Source organism: Chrysemys picta, chromosome 1 (genome assembly GCF_011386835.1).
Source record: "Chrysemys picta bellii isolate R12L10 chromosome 1, ASM1138683v2, whole genome shotgun sequence".
Lineage (NCBI taxonomy): Eukaryota > Metazoa > Chordata > Testudines > Emydidae > Chrysemys > Chrysemys picta.
Genome location: NC_088791.1, coordinates 235,904,891 through 235,923,747, shown reverse-complemented (window position 1 = coordinate 235,923,747; position 18,857 = coordinate 235,904,891). Strand labels below are relative to the sequence as shown.

General features: G+C 41.7%; 1 protein-coding gene across 4 annotated transcripts in view; it reads left to right on the top strand.

Moving 5' to 3' along the window:
• VWA3B (von Willebrand factor A domain containing 3B) overlaps window positions 1–18,857 on the top strand; it is a 127,915-nt gene that overhangs the window by 40,136 nt on the left and 68,922 nt on the right. For all 4 annotated transcript variants that reach the window (XM_065580833.1, XM_042840821.2, XM_005283205.5 and 1 more), the window contains 8 exons: window positions 2,196–2,327; window positions 9,216–9,314; window positions 10,687–10,869; window positions 13,353–13,480; window positions 14,793–14,977; window positions 15,609–15,746; window positions 16,921–16,960; window positions 18,234–18,390. In XM_065580833.1, coding sequence (XP_065436905.1) covers window positions 2,196–2,327; window positions 9,216–9,314; window positions 10,687–10,869; window positions 13,353–13,480; window positions 14,793–14,977; window positions 15,609–15,746; window positions 16,921–16,960; window positions 18,234–18,390 — 1,062 coding nt within the window. The remainder of the gene's footprint in view (window positions 1–2,195; window positions 2,328–9,215; window positions 9,315–10,686; window positions 10,870–13,352; window positions 13,481–14,792; window positions 14,978–15,608; window positions 15,747–16,920; window positions 16,961–18,233; window positions 18,391–18,857) is intronic.

The following is an 18,857-nucleotide window of genomic DNA, read 5'->3' as shown; positions in this document are numbered from 1 at the left end:
CAGGTGCCCAATCTCAGCCAGCAGCAGCAGAGAGCAGCAGTTGTAGAGAAAGTCCTGCTTAGCCCTGGGCTGGAGCATGCCCTCTGCAGATAGAATCTTTGGAGACTTTAGCTAAGCTCTAGCAACTCTCTACTGAGCATGTGTGAATTGTAATTCCTGCCCCCCCCCCCAAGGCTTGTAACTAGAGCTGGGTGACATAGTTTTTAGACAAATAATTTATTCACCAAAAATGCATTTTGGGGTTAACCAGAACAGTTTGTGAATTTGTTTGAGTTCACTGAATAGTTTTGATTGAACTGAAAGAAATAAACATTTTGGTAATGTTGAAATGAAACCTTTCATTTAGACCTGTAAAATTTCTTTTGGACTCTCAGGCATTTTGACAAAAGCAAAGAATTCAAGAAATAGCTGGTGGTGAAGAAGAAGGTGGTTGTGGTGCCACTGCCTTCCTTATAATCTTTAGTCCAGTGGCTAGGCCATTCACCTGGAATGTGGGAGACCCATGTTTAAGGCTAAGATTTTGTCACAGGTATTTTTAGTAAGTCACAAGCAGGATGCGGGCAATAAACAATAAATCACGGAAGCCTGAGCCTCGTGGTGTGGGGCTGGAGCTGAAGCCCCGCGGCCTGGAGCTGACAGCCAGTGGCATAGCCAGGTTCTAAGAGCAGGGGGAGCAAACATAAAAAAGGCGCCCCCCCCCGCTCCTCCTCTGGCCATGCCCCCTGGCTCCTCCGGCCACGCCATGCCCCTCTCTTGGCTGGCTTCTCCGGCCACGCTGCGCCCCCCCTTGCTCCTCCGGCCGCGCTGCCCCCCATGGCTGTAGAGGAAGGCTGGCAAAGGACAGGAGGGTTGAGGGGAGGTGGAGGGAGGGATGTAGAGGGAGGGTGGCAGGGGACAGGGGGGTTGACTTGAGGGGAGGTGAAGGGGAAGATGTGGAGGAGGGGGATAGGGGGTTTGACTTGAGGGGAGGTGGAGTGGAGGATGTAGGGAGGGTGGCAGAGGACGGGAGTACGAGGGAAGGTGAAGGGGAGGGAAAGGCAGGGGTATGGGGTACATGGGAGGGGTACATGGGGTATGGAGCTTGGGAGGGGTTACCGGGGATGGGAGTGCCGTGGGCTGGGGTCCCCGGGGCTCTCTGTGCAGAGGGGGCTGGAGCTGCTCCCGGGACCGGAAGAGCCTGGGAGTCCGCTGCCTGCCCTTCCGCTGCTTCTTTCCGGGGCCCGGCCGCTAGGCCCGGCCCAGCCAGCAGCAGAGAGCAGCAAACCCCGCTGTCACTGCCTCGGAAGGGCTCGCCGCGAGCAGCGCCAGCCCAGGCTCAGCGCTGGCGCTACCCCTTGGGGGGTGGGGGCAGAAGGCAGCGAGCCCCGCCAGGCGCGGTCCGAGCGAGCTGCAGCCCGGCTCGCCCGCTCAGCTCGGGGGCGCTGCCCTGCCTGGGGCTGCTGGCGGAGCCTGGCTGTGGGCGGGTCGCGCTGACAGGCCGCGGCGGGAGGGGGAAAGCGCTCTCCCCTCCTCGGGGGAGTTTTATTCCGGTGAGCCGAGGGCGGCGCGGAGGCTCCTGCTGGGAGTGACTGGCTGCGGGTCCGCCCGGTGTGGCTGCCGCGTGGAGGTGGGGGAGACCCTCCCTGCCCCGGGGGTACCCCAGGACCCGGTCAGTGCATCAAAGTTGTCTGCAGGAGGGGGGAGTTGCGGGCCGCCATGCTGTGCCCCCCTCGCTCCTCCGTGCCGCCCCCTCCCCATGGCTCCTCCAGGCGTGCTGCCCTCCCTTGCCTGCAGGAGCCCAGCGCCGGGGGGCAAACCAAGCTTCAGAGCGGAGCATGGGCTCCGCTTTTGGAAAATGTGCTAAGGGGAAGCGGCTGCTTCCCCTGCACCCCACTAGCTACGCTACTGCTGACAGCCCGATCCCCGCTGCCCAGGGCTGACAGCTGCCTGAGACTGCAGTTGCAGAGGTCACGTAAAATCACAGAATCCATGACTGACTTGTCGCTTTACTTTACTTTACCCATGTTTAATTCCCCCCTGTGCCTGATGAGAAAAGGGATTAGAACTTGGATCTCCCATATCCTAGGCAAATGCCCTCATTACCAGACTATAGAGTCATTCTCACTCTCTTTCCCTGGCCAAGTGGCTATTCAACATGGGTTGGTCTTTTTTTTTTTTTTAATATTGAGAAAAATGCAACTGACTATCTCTTACAGGAACAACTGAGACACAAAAGCAGATTTAACTTTGTGAAATTTGATGCTCAAGCGGTAGCTTGGCAAGAGAAACTTGCTGAAGTTAATGAAGAGAATTTGCAAGATGCTTGGCTTTGGATAAAAGAACTGGAGGTAAAATAGAGAGTAACATATCAAGAAGCACCTATGAACTAAGTTACACTTACATCCCCTATTTGTATAATATAATTCAGTTAATTAAGTTAATTTGACTAGTAATGTGGAAAGTTTGACCGTGAGGAGTTCTAGAAAGGCACTCATATACAGTAGTTATCTAGAGTTTGTATTTGATTTTAGTGGAAATTCATGGGCTTATGATATTAAAATTCTTTAGTAATATCATTGTATATCTCCTAGTCCAGTGATTTATTTGTGGAGTTCCTGGGAGTGAGGGGTGGGCAAGGTGAAGAAGCCACATAAGGATTTTGATGCTGTGAACTAATATAAAGAGAATGTCGTAATATATTTAGTAGATGGTAAGAAATCACAGAAGAATATAGAGAGGAGGGGAAACATTGCTAAGATCTGGGTAGGGAGTTACTGAATGTTTAGAATCAGGGAACAGATAGTTTAATTGGTATGAAATTGAATTTTCTGGGCTTCCTCCATTCCCTGCAAATAAATCACCGCTTTACTTAAGCCACGTATGCAATACAATATTATGCAAGAATGGGAATACCTTGAAAAGACATCCATTTGGCATAATTTCAGCCAGTCAGTGAGGAACATCCATTTTCTTTGTTATTCAGTAGGGCTGGCTAAGTGGTTGTCTTTATGAATTTCCTATCGTGCATTCAGCTCTAGATCTTTTTGTTCTTGTGCAATTTCCTGTGCTTTTCAAACTACTGCCAAGCATGACATCTGTTGCTGACCTTCAGTATATTTAAAAGAGCATGTGTATAAGTCTGAGATTAGAAGGTGGCTTTAAGAAGAAAGTTAGAGAACAGCAAATCACTAGGAATATTAATCAAAACAAATTCTTTGATATCATGTAATGCACTTGGATCCCCTTCAGGGGGTGTTCAAAATGAGACAGGACTGTAAAACAGTAACAGTTCCTGGAAAATTCCCTTACAAGTGGCAACACTTATATTATCTGAAATGATAACAGTATTGTATACAAGATATGTCAAATTTGCTAGAACTAATAGATAAAAATATCAGTGATGTGTTGAATACAGTAACTGCTTCAGAGTTCTTGAAATGATGGAAAACTAGATGGGACAACTTCAGGTGTTTTCTTCATATCACTTGGATTACCAAGCAAATCTGTTTTTCCATGATGTACTAGAGCATATTTTGCTTATTTCAAATTAGGTCAAAAACACATACCATTAACCAAAAGAACCAAAAGATGAACAATTTAAACATGGTGTATTTAGGATTGACATGCCCCTAATATTAGTGGCTGTGTATACTTCTCCCAAAAGCTCTACATATACTTGACATACATAACACAAAGGCAGTTAGTTAATTATAATTAGGAGTAGTCATAACTTCTCATCGACTGGAAATAACAGAAGCTGACTGATATCAGGTAACAAGAAAAGTCCAGAATTTCCAGCTAGATATCCCCGTGAGGAGTTGATGGGCCCACTTGCTGTTACAAAACCCTGGATGTAGAACAGTGGTGGGTAACCTGTGACCTGTGGGCCACATGCGGCCCGTCAGGGTAATCTGATTGTGGGCCGCGAGACATTTTGTTAACGTTGAGTGTCCGCAGGCACGGCCCCCCCCCCACAGCTCCCAGTGGTTGCGGTTCGCCGTTCCTGGCCAATGGGAGCCGCGGGAAGTGACGGGCTGCAGGGACATGCTGGGTGAGAGGGTAAATGATGATTGAGCTTTGGGCTGTGTCGGTGTCTGCTTTGCATTCCCTTCCAAAATATTAATTAGCGTATACCAGTAATAAACATCCACAAGGCATATTTCTGGGACATGTGACTTCTTTGAGAACAAAAGGTATAAATGCTAAGCAAAGTAAGTTAGTTAGATTAGTTCCCCAATTAACCTCTGAAGAGGTTCAAGACTGTGAGACAGAAGTCCTCAGAGTAACCTAGACTCTGCTTCGAGGGACCTTTGTGGGTTTCTAGAACCAGAAGGGCTCAGGGTGACCTATGCCCTGCTTTGGGGGATGTTTGACAGACCAAGTTCCTGAGAGGGAAAAGAAGAGAAGACGTCTCCATCTAGAATTGGTAGATATACCTGCTTTGTTTGACAATCAGGATACTGTGTAGGGCTAACATAGTTACTGAGGATTTATGCTTGGGGAGCTGAGGCTTATAGGAAAAGATGTGTACCGTGTAATCTTAACTGCTTGTGTGATTCTTCCTCAAATAAATTACTGTGCATAAGCATATTGGTTTCCGAATTCTCACTGATACCGGTAACATCTGCCCAGCCGTGGGCAATTAAAAGATCCGTTTCAAAAGAAGTCACCCCACCAATCAATATGTCTTCATCTTCTTTGGACAAAGCCATCATGCCTCCACTACCCACAACAGCTGATGACTTTAAACCATTCTAGGAGCTATTTAAAAGGATTGCTGACTCGCTCAGGATACCCTTGGAAGAAGTTGCAGCATCTCAACACAAGCTGTTGGACACTTTGCAAACATCAGCCTCATTGAAGATTGCACTCCCCATAAATGAGGCACTCATGGATCCAGCCAAAACCATCTGGCATACCACCCAATGATACCGCCCACTTGTAAGAGAGTGGAGAAGAATTACTAAGTTCCCTCTAATGATCTGGATTTTTTGTTTTCACATGCCCTACCGAATTCCTTGATGGTAGAGGCCATGAATGAATGACGCAGACAACACCACTCCAGAGCCACCCCGTATGATTAAGACTGGAAGTGGTTAGACCTCTTTGGGCGCAAGGCCTGTTCGTCAGCAACTCTGCAATTCAGAATCGCCAATTACGATGCACTAATGGCCAAATACAATCACACAAATTATTCTAAAATGTATGAGTTTATTGATTGCATCCTTGATGACAAAAAATAACAATTCAAAGCATTCATCTTGGAGGGTCACCTTCTTTCATGGATAGCCTTTCAAGCTTCGTTGGGTGCGTCAGACACCGCGGCACAATCCATTGCTACAGCCAGAGTTGTGCAACAGGCTTCTTGTCTCCACCTCTCTGGTTTTCTGAAAGAAGTACAATCTACTGTTGATCTTCCCTTTGAGGGCTTGAAATTGTTTGCAGCCAAGACTGATGAATCCCTCCATACCCTAAAAAATTCTAGGACAACTCTTTGGTCTTCAAGCATTTGCACATCTGCACAAAGAAGGAAGCCAGGGAAATACCACTCAACACAATGAACAGGGCCTGCACCATACGTCCAACCACAGAAACAATATGATCCATAAAAATGTGGACAGAGGCCTACATAGATGTAGACCACTCCCATCTCAGCCATCAACATCCCAACAACCCTCCTCAAAACTGCAATTTTGAGTGTTTGATCAAGGGTCTGAGATGCCTCTCCCATTTCCAAGTGCTGAAACCATCAATAACTGTCCATCCTTTCACAGGCTGGCTGACCCCATTCCACCCAGTATGACAGACTATCACCTCGGAGAAATTGGGTATTAGAAATCATCAACACTGGTTACTCAGTTCAGTTTACCTCCTTCCCTCCTCATCGCTCTCCCTCCCTGTCCCTCATCAGGGACCCTTCTCATGAGCACCTTCTACAACAGGAAATAGAATCAGTACCAACACAATATAAAGGGAAGGGCTTTTATTCCCATTACTTCTTAACCAGGAAAAAGACGGGGGGATGAAGGCCCATTCTCGACCTAAGGAAACGCAACAAGTTTGTGAAGGTTCAGTGGTTCAGGATGGTCATGCTAGCAATGCTAATCCCAGCACTGTAACAGGAGGACTGGTTCTCGGCCCTTGACCTCTAAGATGTGTATTTTCATATCACCATACACCCATCACACAGGAGATTCCTCGGATTTGTTCTGGGACAAGATCACTATCAGTACAAAGTACTGCCTTTTGGCGTCTTTACGTTTCCCTGAGTGTTCTCCAAGGTTCTCGCATTGGTGGCGGTCCACCTCTGCAAGCAAGGTGGTATTCCTCTTCTTGGACGACTGTCTACTCAAAGTCTCCTCCTGGGAACACACCTTTGAAACTGGCTCTCTTCTCACAACTAGAACTACAAATAAACATGCAAAAATCAATGTTGGCACTTGAACAAAAACTAGGATTCATTGGGACCCACCTTGATGCACTGGAGCCCAAAGCCTCATTACCACTACACAGATTTGTCACCCAAGTTAATCTGATTGCCACAACACAAAACAGCCTACAGATATCAGCCAGGACTTGCCTGCAATTATTAGATCATATGGCAGCAACCACATTTGTTGTAAGGCCTGTCAGGCTACATATGCATTGTCATCAGTGCTGGCTCAGGACGGTATACATTCTGCACAGACACAGCCTGAACAAGTGTCTTACGATGTCACTCTCAGTCAAAAACTCTACACTGGTGGACTCAACCCCACAATGAGTTCCCTTCACACAGCCTCCTCAGTCAATGACGCTTCTCTGTTAGTTTGGGTAGCACACTTGCACAACCACACAATCCCGGGCTGGTATTCCCCCTTGGAGTAAACATTACACATCAACCTACAGGAACTACAAGCAGTCTGCAATGCATGCTCACGCTTTTTACCTCTGATCAGGAACAAGACCATAAAGGTACTGACGGACAACATTGCTTACATGTTTTATATAAACCATCAAGAGGGAGAAAATTCACCGAAACACTGAGATTATGGAGCCGATGCATCCGTCACAACATCAAGATATCAGCTACTTATCAACTAGGATGTCAGAACACCACAGTAGATACACTAAGCAGAAAATTCTCTCGGGACCACGAGTGGGAAATAAACACCACGGTCCTACAGAATATATTCAGATGCTGGGGTTTTCTGACTATAGACCTTTTTGTTACAGCCCAGAATGCCAAGTGTCCACAATTTTGCTCAAGAACAGGATTGGGACCCTGATCTCTGGGCAGTGTTTTCCTCATCAAATAGGATGTGCCACTGCTGTACGTGTTTTCCCTTAGCTCCCCCTATCCAGGGTGATATACAAGATAAAGACGGAACAATCCAGAGTCATCCTGATAGCTCCCATGTGGCCCAGACAAACTTGGTTCCCTTACCAGTTGAAGATGGCGGTATGCCCACCACTCACTCTTTGCCCTTTTTCATATCTCCTGTCTCAGGATGCAGGACCCACCCAAACTTGGAGATCCTCCACCTGAAGGCATGGCTCTTTCATGGTTTCAGGACAATGAAATGACCTGTTCGGAAGATGTAAGGGACATATTATTAAACAGCAGAAGGTAGACTACACGTTATACTCTACCTGCACAAATGGAAGAGATTCCACATATGGTGCCAGAATGAGCAAACCATGGTTATTACCTCCCCCTTACCATTGGTACTAGATTACATACTGGAGCTAAAGAAATTGGGTCTATCCTCGAGCTCACTTAGAGTACACCTTGCAGCCATCATGGCTTTCCATCACAAAGTTGATGGGTACTCAATTTGCATCCATCCTATCACTAAATGATTCCTCAGGAGAATTCGGAACCTCTATCCTGAAATATAAGCCCTCGCCCCACCTTGGGAACTTAATCTAGTACTACGCTGTCTTACTGGTCCCCCATTTGAACCCTTGGTGACATGTTCACTTGTGCACCTATCGATGAAGGTGGCTTTTCTCATCGCCATCACATCTGCCTGACGAGTAGGAGAACTAGGGGCTCTCATGGCATACCCCCCATATACAGTCTTTTTCAAAGACAAGGTTACTTTAAGACCACATCCTAAATTTCCACCTAAAATGCTTTCCTCATTCCACGTGAAGCAACCTGTCTACCGTCCATCATTCTTCCCTAAACCTCATGAGAACAAACGAGGCAATGGTCCATACTCTAGATGTTAGACATGCATTTGCATTCTATCTTGAAAGGACAAAACCCTTCAGAAAGTTACCAAAGCTATTCCTTTCTGTTATGGAAAGATTGAAGGATCTGCCATATCCAAGCAGAGGCTCTCAAAATGGATTTCCGGGTGCATTCACCTTTGCTACGGCCAACATGATCTGCAAGCCACCCACCCCCAGGCAATGGCACACTCCACCAGATTGCTCTCCAATTCGATAGCCTTCATAAACAATGTACCCATCATGGACTCTGTAAAGCAGCCACTAGGGCATCAGCCCACACGTTCATGGAGCACTACCCAATTGAACAAGTTGACTTCGAATGCTCTGTTAGGACTCTGTCTTATCCCCATTTGAAAAGCCCCTTTCTTCCACCAAGAGACACTGCTGTATAGTCACTAAAGTGGAGCATCCACAGGGATAGCACTCGAAGAAGAGAGGGTTACTCACCATGTGCAGTAACTGAGGTTCTTCAAGATGGGTGTCCCTTTGGGTGCTCCACTACTCACCCTCCTCCCTTCTACTTCAGAGTTCAGAGATGCACTCTGTGGTGGAGAAGGAACTGAGGGCGGTTTGGTTGCACAGCGCAATGTGGTTGCCAGGCGTGGCGCAAGACTGGGAGAGAGCATGTGCGGCCCAAACGGGCATTGCTACTGAAAGTCTTCGATCACAGGCATAGGGATACAGATTCAACTAAAGTGGAGCACCCATAGGGACACCCATTTTGAAGAACCTCAGTTACTGCACATGGTGAATAATCCTCTCTTCCAGCCCCTTGATATTTAAGTTATACTTGTTTGCACAGCCATTGAATACTGAATTAGTGCAAATTTTACTAACTTTACCACTTCGATCAATTTTCTGACCAGCTGACACTCAACATGTAATTTACACCATGTCACTGCTTTATCATGAATTAGCTCCTGTAATTGCTAGAAAAGAGCTGATGGTCTATTTTTAGCAGTGTAACAGTATTTTGTGTATACCCCTCTCTCTCTCTCTCTCATTTGGGCTTTTAGGTTGGAAGTTCTACAAATACACTCAAAGCACTTCAGATTGCACTTGCTGATAGTGACACTCAAGCCATTTATCTTCTGACTGATGGGAGACCTAACCAGGTATTTGTGAAACAAGAAAACAGAGATGGGGTAGTGTGATGATGTGGTGGTAGGATGCCAAAGCACAGCTATAGGAATGAATAAAATATCCAGCAGGCTCAATCTTGTGTGGCTGTCTGTTGCAAAGTTGATGAATTCTATCTCTAAACTAGTGGTAGTGGGGGTTATGGGTTTATATCCTGAACTCTCTTACAGCAACCCTGTTTTATCTGATGTATGGCACTTAATTTAATTCTATAGGAAGCTTTTTTAACCAGCTAGTGGTTGGCTAAAAGGCTGAAGGGATATCTTAAAATCTAAGATTAAATAGTAAAATTTGTATATAAGGTAATATTAAGAGAAAAATTCTCATGAATTAAAAAAATGCAGAAAAATTGAAAATCCAACAATATATTTGGATTTAAAGATTCCCCTGCAGTGTTACAACTGAAACATTGCAGTCTTGTGCACTGCATGAGAACCAGAAAGTGGAAATGACTAGTAAGTAGATAAAGAGATGGCCCTTCAGCTACAATACTTCCTCCCACCCCCAAATAACACCTACAAAGTAGCCATGTAGATCCTCTCCCATCCATTTGCTCGAAACACATAAGGGCTAATCCATCTCTGGAGAATTGATGTTGTAGTAAATATTGTAGGCAGAAAATTAGCTGTTGACTTAAATTTATCTTAGATTTTTTTCAAGTATCTATGCTATCATAAACTGCTGTTTGTTTAATGTAAAACATCTCTTATTGATCACATTGGGTCAGATTCTCATTTCACAAGGTATAGTTCTGGAATAACTTCAGACTTTTGGTTAATATAAGGTGGAAATGAGATCAAAATTTGTGCCAATATGTTTATAGCAGATGAAGTTGTGTTATTTTAACACAAAATGGCTTGAGTTTTGAGAAGATATAATGTAGCAAACAAAAACTGAAAGGAAAGCACCTCTTGTTCACCTACAAGTGCTATAAAAGAGACAAAATTGAAAATTTAAGTTATAGTACATGGTGAAAACTGGCCAATATGCTGATAAGGGCATTTTTAAAATAATTCATTTACTGAGGAAAATTCAGCTCAGTTGCAACATCTGGCATTCAGTAAAGTGTGGATATTACTTAGATTAAAAACTGAGTTGAATGATACCTGAAGTGAATTGTTCAAGCTCACATGATAAATCAGTGATTCAGGTAGTGTTATAAACCAGAATCCTCTTGGATCTTTAGAAAAAAGTGCAAATATTTTTCTTTTTCTTTGTGCCTTAAGCAGCAGGGATTGGTCCTACAAGCAGCCCCATGGCTAATGAAATTCTGTACAGTGTTTGTTAAATAGTTGTTTATCTGCAGCATATTTAACACTATTTATTATATATTTTTTATTTTTACAGCCACCAAAAACAATTCTGGCCCAAATCCTACTTCGTCATAAAGTTCCTATTCATACCATATCTTTCAACTGTGATGATACGGAGGCCAATAAATTTTTGCATGAACTGTCAACTGAAACAGGGGGGCGGTTTCATTACTATAATATTTATGTGACGGATCCTGAAGCTCCAGAGCCTATTGTGGTGAGTATTTCAAACTAAATATGAGAGTATGAATCTTTATGGCATGTTAAGGCGCAACAGAGCTTACATATATGCAATTTGATAAGTATGTGACTTAGGAAAGAGACTAATCACTTAATCACAGTCAGGCTAAAGTGATCTTAAAGCACCAGGCCTGCCATTGCTCAGTGATAGAATTTTATTAGGCCATAACAAACCTAAATCACAAATATCATTTAATATATATGTATATGGTTATTGTTAGTTGAAAAACATATGGAGGTCAAATTCTGCCCTGGAAAAAGCAGGTGTGATTCCTGGTGTCTCAAATGGAGTTATGCTTACACCTGAACTGAAATTGATCTATGATTTTTTACTTCAACAATAAATGTCCTGTTAATTAATATGAGCATATATAGCTAAAGAGAGTTTCATGCCTAACATTTTGACATACAGTTGCCGCTGGGGGGAGAGGGTACAGGAGGGAATAAAACCATATCCATAAGCACTAAATTTACAAAAACAGCACAGACCTACCAAGTGTAACTAATAAGCTCAATCTAAAAATCCCCAGTAGTAAATTTCTTCATGGACTTTCAGAAATAATCATGGTTTTTTTTAATATTCTTGTTTTGAATTAAAGCATACAACCAATTAATTAGTTCCCCAAACACAAGGAAAAGTGGAATAAGAACTAGCATAATTAGGAACAAGAGAGTAGAATGAAATTTTGGACATCACAGACAGTAATTCAGAAAAGCAAGACTAGAAATAATGCAATTCAAAATATTCCATAGGATGTACTAGATGCCCTTATAGTTCAGCTGATGTGGATTATGTGAATCCAGAATGTGTTGGAAAGGTTGGAAGGATGAAGCTTGTATCATTCGCATTCTGTGCTCTTGCACTAGTGGGGCAAATATTAGAGCCATCTTTAGAATTTACTCTCTATCCCATTCCTGGTCCAAAAGAGCCCAAATCTGTTCATCTTCCAGTCATGCTTTGAGGTGCACCTCTTTATCCCAAGTTTTGGAGAAGCAGGGACATGATAAAGATGGTATTTTGGGTGTGGTGGGTATTAGTTTGGTTTCATGTTAATCTCTTGTAGGTTATTTACTTATTTTCTTGTCTTAAAGTTGAGGAAAATTGCTGGTTTTATCTTTTATATTACTGTATATTTAATTAAATCAAAGGCACCTTAAGATCAGTATGAGTGCTTTTCCCCCCATGAACATTAGTTAAATATAAACAATAATCAATATTAAGGACTGTCTAATAATACTAATGACTGGTTAAGAGAATATATACATAATACAACCATTTTTTTAAAAAAAGGCTGTCAATAGAGCTGATGCAAAATGTTTCTGAAGAAATGGAACAATGTACTATTGCCATCAGTAAATGATGGGCATGTGACTATAGCGGCACTTTTCTCCAGTAATCATTTTGGGTAGATTCTCCACTGCTTTGTACCTGTTGTAGTTACTTACCCCTGTGCAAAGTTGGTGTAAAATACTACCATTCTGCACTGGTAATGTTTTTACATCCACTCAATCTGCACAGGTGAGATTACTACAACAGGCACAACACATTGTGGAATTAGGCCCTTAATATATTAGGGTATTTGGGGCATCTAAAAATATTATCAAACATGAACCTGATGTTTAGATGCGGGTGAAAAGTGCCAGGGTGTGTATGAACAGGGTCAATGAAATACAGGTTTTCTACTTTTCCCTGTACCTCTTTTTGTTACCTTGTGAGTGCTGTATATGGTTTTCCTGACATGTTTAATTCTGATACAATCTCTTAATTTAAGTTAAAAGCCTTATTTATACTGCTAGTCCTTACTCTCAGTAGTGGGTGTAACACTGGCATGAGATCAGAATCATGCCTATTTGATTGATATGCTGCTGTAATTGTTTGAAAAATAAAAAAATGTATCTTTAATGTGTAACAGTAAAAGGGAAACCACGTCAGTTACTGGAGCTTAGCTGTAATATAATACCACCACTAAACACGGACAAGGGAAGCAAAAGGTGTGTAACTAAAAGCTTGGAGCAACAGGGCTATCCATGTGGGTTTTTTTTTTTTTGGCGTATGTAAAATTTTTCAAAGAGATAACTGGTTTGTTAGGTAATTGCAGTCTTCTTCTTAAGAAAATTACATAGCTTACATTGTCTTGCCAAATACACTTTAGTGCTATTTTTTGCCATCAGCTTGCTTCTCCTTTGCTAAAGGATATTTCTCTGTGGGAACATGAAATTACTGCCATCATCATTTTCCTCCCTCTTAATTTTATGCTAATAGTCAGTCTATGTTTGGTGAGCGACCAAAGCAAACTCTGTTTTAGAAATGAGGGAAACTCTTTGAGGAAAAAATCAAAATCATCCAAAATGTCATTCCCTTTTTCTACACCCAAACTTATTTATTGGATTGTTTCTGTTAAGAAATGAAGCTTGTTTTAAGTGTAATTATAGTAACACATTTGATTTTTATTTTGGCAGAGTGAAGATATATACCTTTTAAAAAGAGAAATTGAACAGGGGGAAAGCGATCTTGAGAAAGTGCAGACCTTTCATACTGAATGCCTGATGATGAACTGGTATAATGGAGAAAAAGATTGTGAAAATAAGTATGTCCTCAAACTGTCTTTATGCCTCAGAGTGCTCTATAGGTTATGCAAGCTACCTGTTACATTTCTTGTCTTGTCTTCATTTTGCATTTTTCACATCTGACATTCTCCTTAAGATGTTTTCCTTTTGCAAAGAAAGGTTGAAAAATCTTTAATTAATACTATTGTAAGAATCTTTATGAAAAAAAAAACAAGTCTGGAAGAAAAAGATGATAAAAATGTATTGCTGGGAATTGGAACAAAATGGTGTGTGAGCCAAGGTGGCAGCAGTAACACGAACCAGTTCAGATAGTGTGAGTATTCTTCTGCCTCCTGCAGACAGTACATGCTTGGAAAAAAACAGTTTGTCCCTTCAGTTTGATCCCACAGAACACGTTTGTACATTCATTCCATATGGATCCTTATGGTCTCAGTTCAGTTCCCCCCCCCAATACCACTACATTCAGCACCAATTAACAAGCTCATTGAAAGTCTAATTGGACAAAGAGTGAATGTGCATGAAGAATGAATGTCCCTAGAGATGTCCTTTAGGTCATGGAGGATGGAGGCAGATTCTTAGGGGACTGGGGGAAGTTTTCACCGCTGCTGATTACGCAGTTTCCATTTTATAGAAATTCAGAGATCTTAGGTCTCCAGGTATATCAATTGGATACCTTACAAGAGCACTAAATAAATAAAAAGGAGGAAATTATTTCAACTGATGCCCACTTCATTTGTGTACTACAAATACAAAAACAAAAAAATTACATCTTAAAAAAGGATTTCAACAATTAATGAAAACCATCTCCTGCCTTAAAAAAATTATTTGAATACAAGCAAAAGTTCATGATTTATTGTTATAGAGGATGTGCAGAATGATTTAAGATGCATGGAAGGAACGGCCAGCAGGTCAGTAGAAAAAAAATATGTAAAGTGCTTATTTCAGGGCATGTTGTTGTTGTTAACATTAGTAGAGACGTTTATATCACTTATTATTTATAGGATGGCTCACTCTCCTCCCTCCACCCTTGGGAATTCAAAGCAGCTATAATAGAATAGCCTGGCCTCAGTAAAGGATAGACTATTTACATGTGTATCAGGGTTTTTTACATGAACCTTTGAAAGTAAAACTAACATTTTTTAACCTATTTATGAAATCAAGACCGTAGTAAAATAATGTGAATCATTTGTAGTCTTGCAGAGCATTTGAAATCAGTATTTAAGTGCTGCATGTATTTAAACTTAACGTTTGAAAAGTGGTTCCTTACAAATGCATTTATACTCTTGAAGGTTATTCACTTGCTTGTTTCTTGTCTTTATCACTCATAAACAGGCATCACAAGCAAACTCTTACTGCATCCTCTGTAACCACACACATTCAGGAGCTGAACACCTCTCCTATCAGTAGGCCATACTGTGCCTCAGAAGAGCCATTGCTGACTTCACACAAGCGTACAGTAGATGTATGGCAAACTCGGTGTGACAGTCCAGTCAGAAGGAAGACAGCACTCTATGCAGGTAACTATCTAAAATGAAGCATGTAGATATTATTCAACAGAATTTGTTCATCCACTGTGAAGTGATTCTGTCAGTAATAAAATAAAAATTCCTCAGCTCTGTTGCAAATAAAACATTTGATTATTTAAACAAAACATTATCTTAAAACTCTAATTTATCTTCCATCATTTTTGCATTTTGTTCATCTTGGACATTTACCCTAGACTGGTCAGTGTCCAGTCATTTGCACTTTCTGGTACAGTGCTGTGGTGGTTGGTTTGCACACCCTGCAAGGGAATGCCTAATTGAAACTATTTTGATTGAAATTTTAAAAATACAGTGTAAGCAGTTCAGTTAATAGTAGGCATCTAACCCCTCTCTCTTTTTAATGCAAATAAATGAATCATTGTTTGTGGTTACTGTGAAGACCTCGTGTGTGTGTTTTATTAACTACAGCATTAATTAAAAAAACCTTGGGAAAGTACAGAGAACCAATTGGAGCTGAAGTATTGTTACCTGTGAGGGCTTGTCTAAGACAGTTCATTTAAGAACATGGGATGAAAACCAAAGAAGTATTATGTTTTCAAGAATTGCAGCTAGCCATTTGATTTGTAGATTAGTTGTCCTTTTCTCTCTGTCTGAATACCTGCAGAGCAAACAAAGACTAGTCTGCTCAGGACCCTGGGCCATCGAGTGAGGTCCTGTGAAGAAAGACCAGATGAGAGGATATCTCCTGAAAGAAAGGGTTGTTTGCTCAGAAATAGCCTGAAATCTGCCACTATTTTTAAAGGCAAGTTATCACAACTGGGGGAATTGAAGTCCCTTATTCTAATTCGTTTAGATCTTGTGGTACCACATTTAAGACAGAGCTGAGTTGTTGATGAGCTTGTAAACTGCAGTAAAAAGAATTCCGACTGGGTTTCACTGACCTGGTCAAGGAAGCATTTTCAGCAGGATGGTAAATTTGAGATATTAAAATATGATGGATACTGATGGAAAATTGAATACAATTTCACACATCTGTAAATAGCATTCAGTTTAGCATCATCTGCAAGGGAAAGAATGGTCTGGTTTTTTTGGAAGGACCTCAAGATCCTTGCACACTGTCTATACGCTGTCTCTTTGGCAGGGTCATTTTCCATGAAAGTGGTGCAGAATACTTTCATTGAAGACTGCTGAAGGCACATCTGAATCACAGTTGTTTTTCCTGAAAAGGGTGCACATCTAAGATATGTTCATTGTAATCAAAGAAACATGAACATTGTATGTTAGCTTAAAGAGACGGCAATGACACCATGTTATGTTACTATGGCCTGAGTTGAGGAACAAGCTTGGTGAATCTTCCTTCTTGAGTTAAAGGCTATAAATCTAAACAAAGTATAAAATAATTTTGAAATGATAAAATTAGGGTTTGTCTACATTGGCACTTTCGTTGCTAAAACTTATTGCCTGGGGGTGTGAAACACCCCGTGAATGACAAAAGTTGTAGCGACGAAAAGCGCTGGTGTGGACAGCGCTTCATTGGTGGGAGCCGCGCTCCTGGCGATGAAGCTACCGGCCCCTTGTTGGAGGTGATTTTCTTTTGCCACTGGGAGAAAGAGTGGCCCCACAGCGCACCTTGCAACAGCATGGCTGCATCGACACAGCCATGCCCTTGTAAGTTGCACAGTGTAGATATCTTACACAGTGTAGACATAGCCTTAGTGCTTATGTACTTTTACATTTTTTGTTTTTATTAGTTCTTGTGAAGTGTGAGTGGTCAGGCACCACGACTGAAACACGAGAGAGATTAATTCTCATGAATAAATTTAGTAGCTGGAATAAGCATTATTGTACAGCCTTATAGCACTTCTAATAGGCTCTGATAGAGCCGATGCTAATTACTTTGTGGTGTGTGTGTGTGTGTGTGTTTGTGCAAAACCATTACATGATGCCTTTGTAAATTTATAAATGTTTTTCCACAGAGGTGAATACACAAAAGGTGGCAAAAAGAACATCTAAAGAGTACGTACATGTGTCACACACAAGTGGTAGTAGTTTATATTTCTTTATTTTCCATAACTGCTATATTACCAAATATATTTCTGTTTGATATTACATCTATACGTAGACTTTAGTAAGGCATTTGATACGGTCTAGCATGATATTCTTTTCGATAAACTAGGCAAATACAATTTAGATGGGGCTGTTATAAGGTGGGTGCATAACTGGCTGGATAACCATACTCAGAGAGTTGTTATTAATGGTTCCCAATCCTGCTGGAAAGGAATAACAAGTGGGGTTCCGCAGGAGTCTGTTTTGGGACCGGCTCTGTTCAATATCTTCATCAACGACTTAGATATTGGCGTAGAAAGTATGCTTATTAAGTTTGCAGATGATACCAAACTGGGAGGGATTGCAACTGCTTTGGAGGACAGGGTCATAATTCAAAATGATCTGGACAAATTGGAGAAATGGTCTGAGGTAAACAGGATGAAGTTTAACAAAGACAAATGCAAAGTGCTCCACTTAGGAAGGAAAAATCAGTTTCACACATACAGAATGGGAAGAGACTGTCTAGGAAAGGGTATGTCAGAAAGGGATCTAGGGGTTATAGTGGACCACAAGCTAAATATGAGTCAACAGTGTGATGCTGTTGCAAAAAAAGCAAACATGATTCTGGGATGCATTAACAGGTATGTTGTGAGCAAGACACGAGAAGTCATTCTTCCGCTCTACTCTGTGCTGGTTAGGCCTCAGCTGGAGTATTGTGTCCAGTTCTGGACACCGCATTTCAAGAAAGATGTGGAGAAATTGGAAAGGGTCCAGAGAAGAGCAACAAGAATGATTAAAGGTCTTGAGAACATGACCTATGAAGGAAGGCTGAAAGAATTGGGTTTGTTTAGTTTGGAAAAGAGAAGACTGAGAGGGGACATGAGAGCAGTTTTCAGGTATCTAAAAGGGTGTCATAAGGAGGAGGGAGAAAACTTGTTCAGCTTAGCCTCTAAGGATAGAACAAGAAGCAATGGGCTTAAACTGCAGCAAGGGAGGTTTAGGTTGGACAATTAGGAAAAAGTTCCTAACTGTCAGGGTGGTTAAACACTGGAATAAATTGCCTAGGGAGGTTGTGGAATTTCATCTCTAGAGATATTTAAGAGTAGGTTAGATAAATGTCTATCAGGGATGGTCTAGACAATATTTGGTCCTGCCATGAGGGCAGGGGACTGGACTCGATGACCTCTTGAGTCCCTTCCAGTCCTAGAATCTATGAATAAATCTCACAATCTCTTATTTTTAGTTCTCTAGATACATCTTCAGCTCATTGGCTAAAGACTCATGGCTTGGTTGCTAGACGACTCACCATAATGGATGCTTTAGCCCCTACAGCTGTTCCTCACAGCACTAAATACATCCCGGTTTTAGACAAACATGTTGTTTCTAAAGTATTTGATGAGGTAAAACTCTTATGCTGTTTCAGGGGAAACTTAAAATTTACTATTGTGTTTATTATTTTATTATTCATTATTTTTTTTATTATTCATCTAGATAAATATTGAATAAGTATATCCTCAAGTGTCCATAGCAGAATGTGGGTTATTCACAGTAAATGTACTGTATACATTTGGAAATATTTATTCACAACAAATAATGATAAAACAAATTTATTAATTCTGTTTCCTGCAGGGTGACAAGATAATAGAGCTTAATGCTAGTTGCATTTCTTGCCTATATACCAGTTGGTGCCAGCATGCAGCCACGAGGTGTTCAAAAATTATTCATGGGCCATAGTCATTAATGATATTTGTTAAATCATTGGAGTTCTGAATTTTGGGCTGTTAGTCAGCTAGTAAACTGGTTACGCTTTCCTGGATCACTGAGTTCTCAGAGCCACACATGTTCTCTAGAGTGCTTTTAGAAAAGA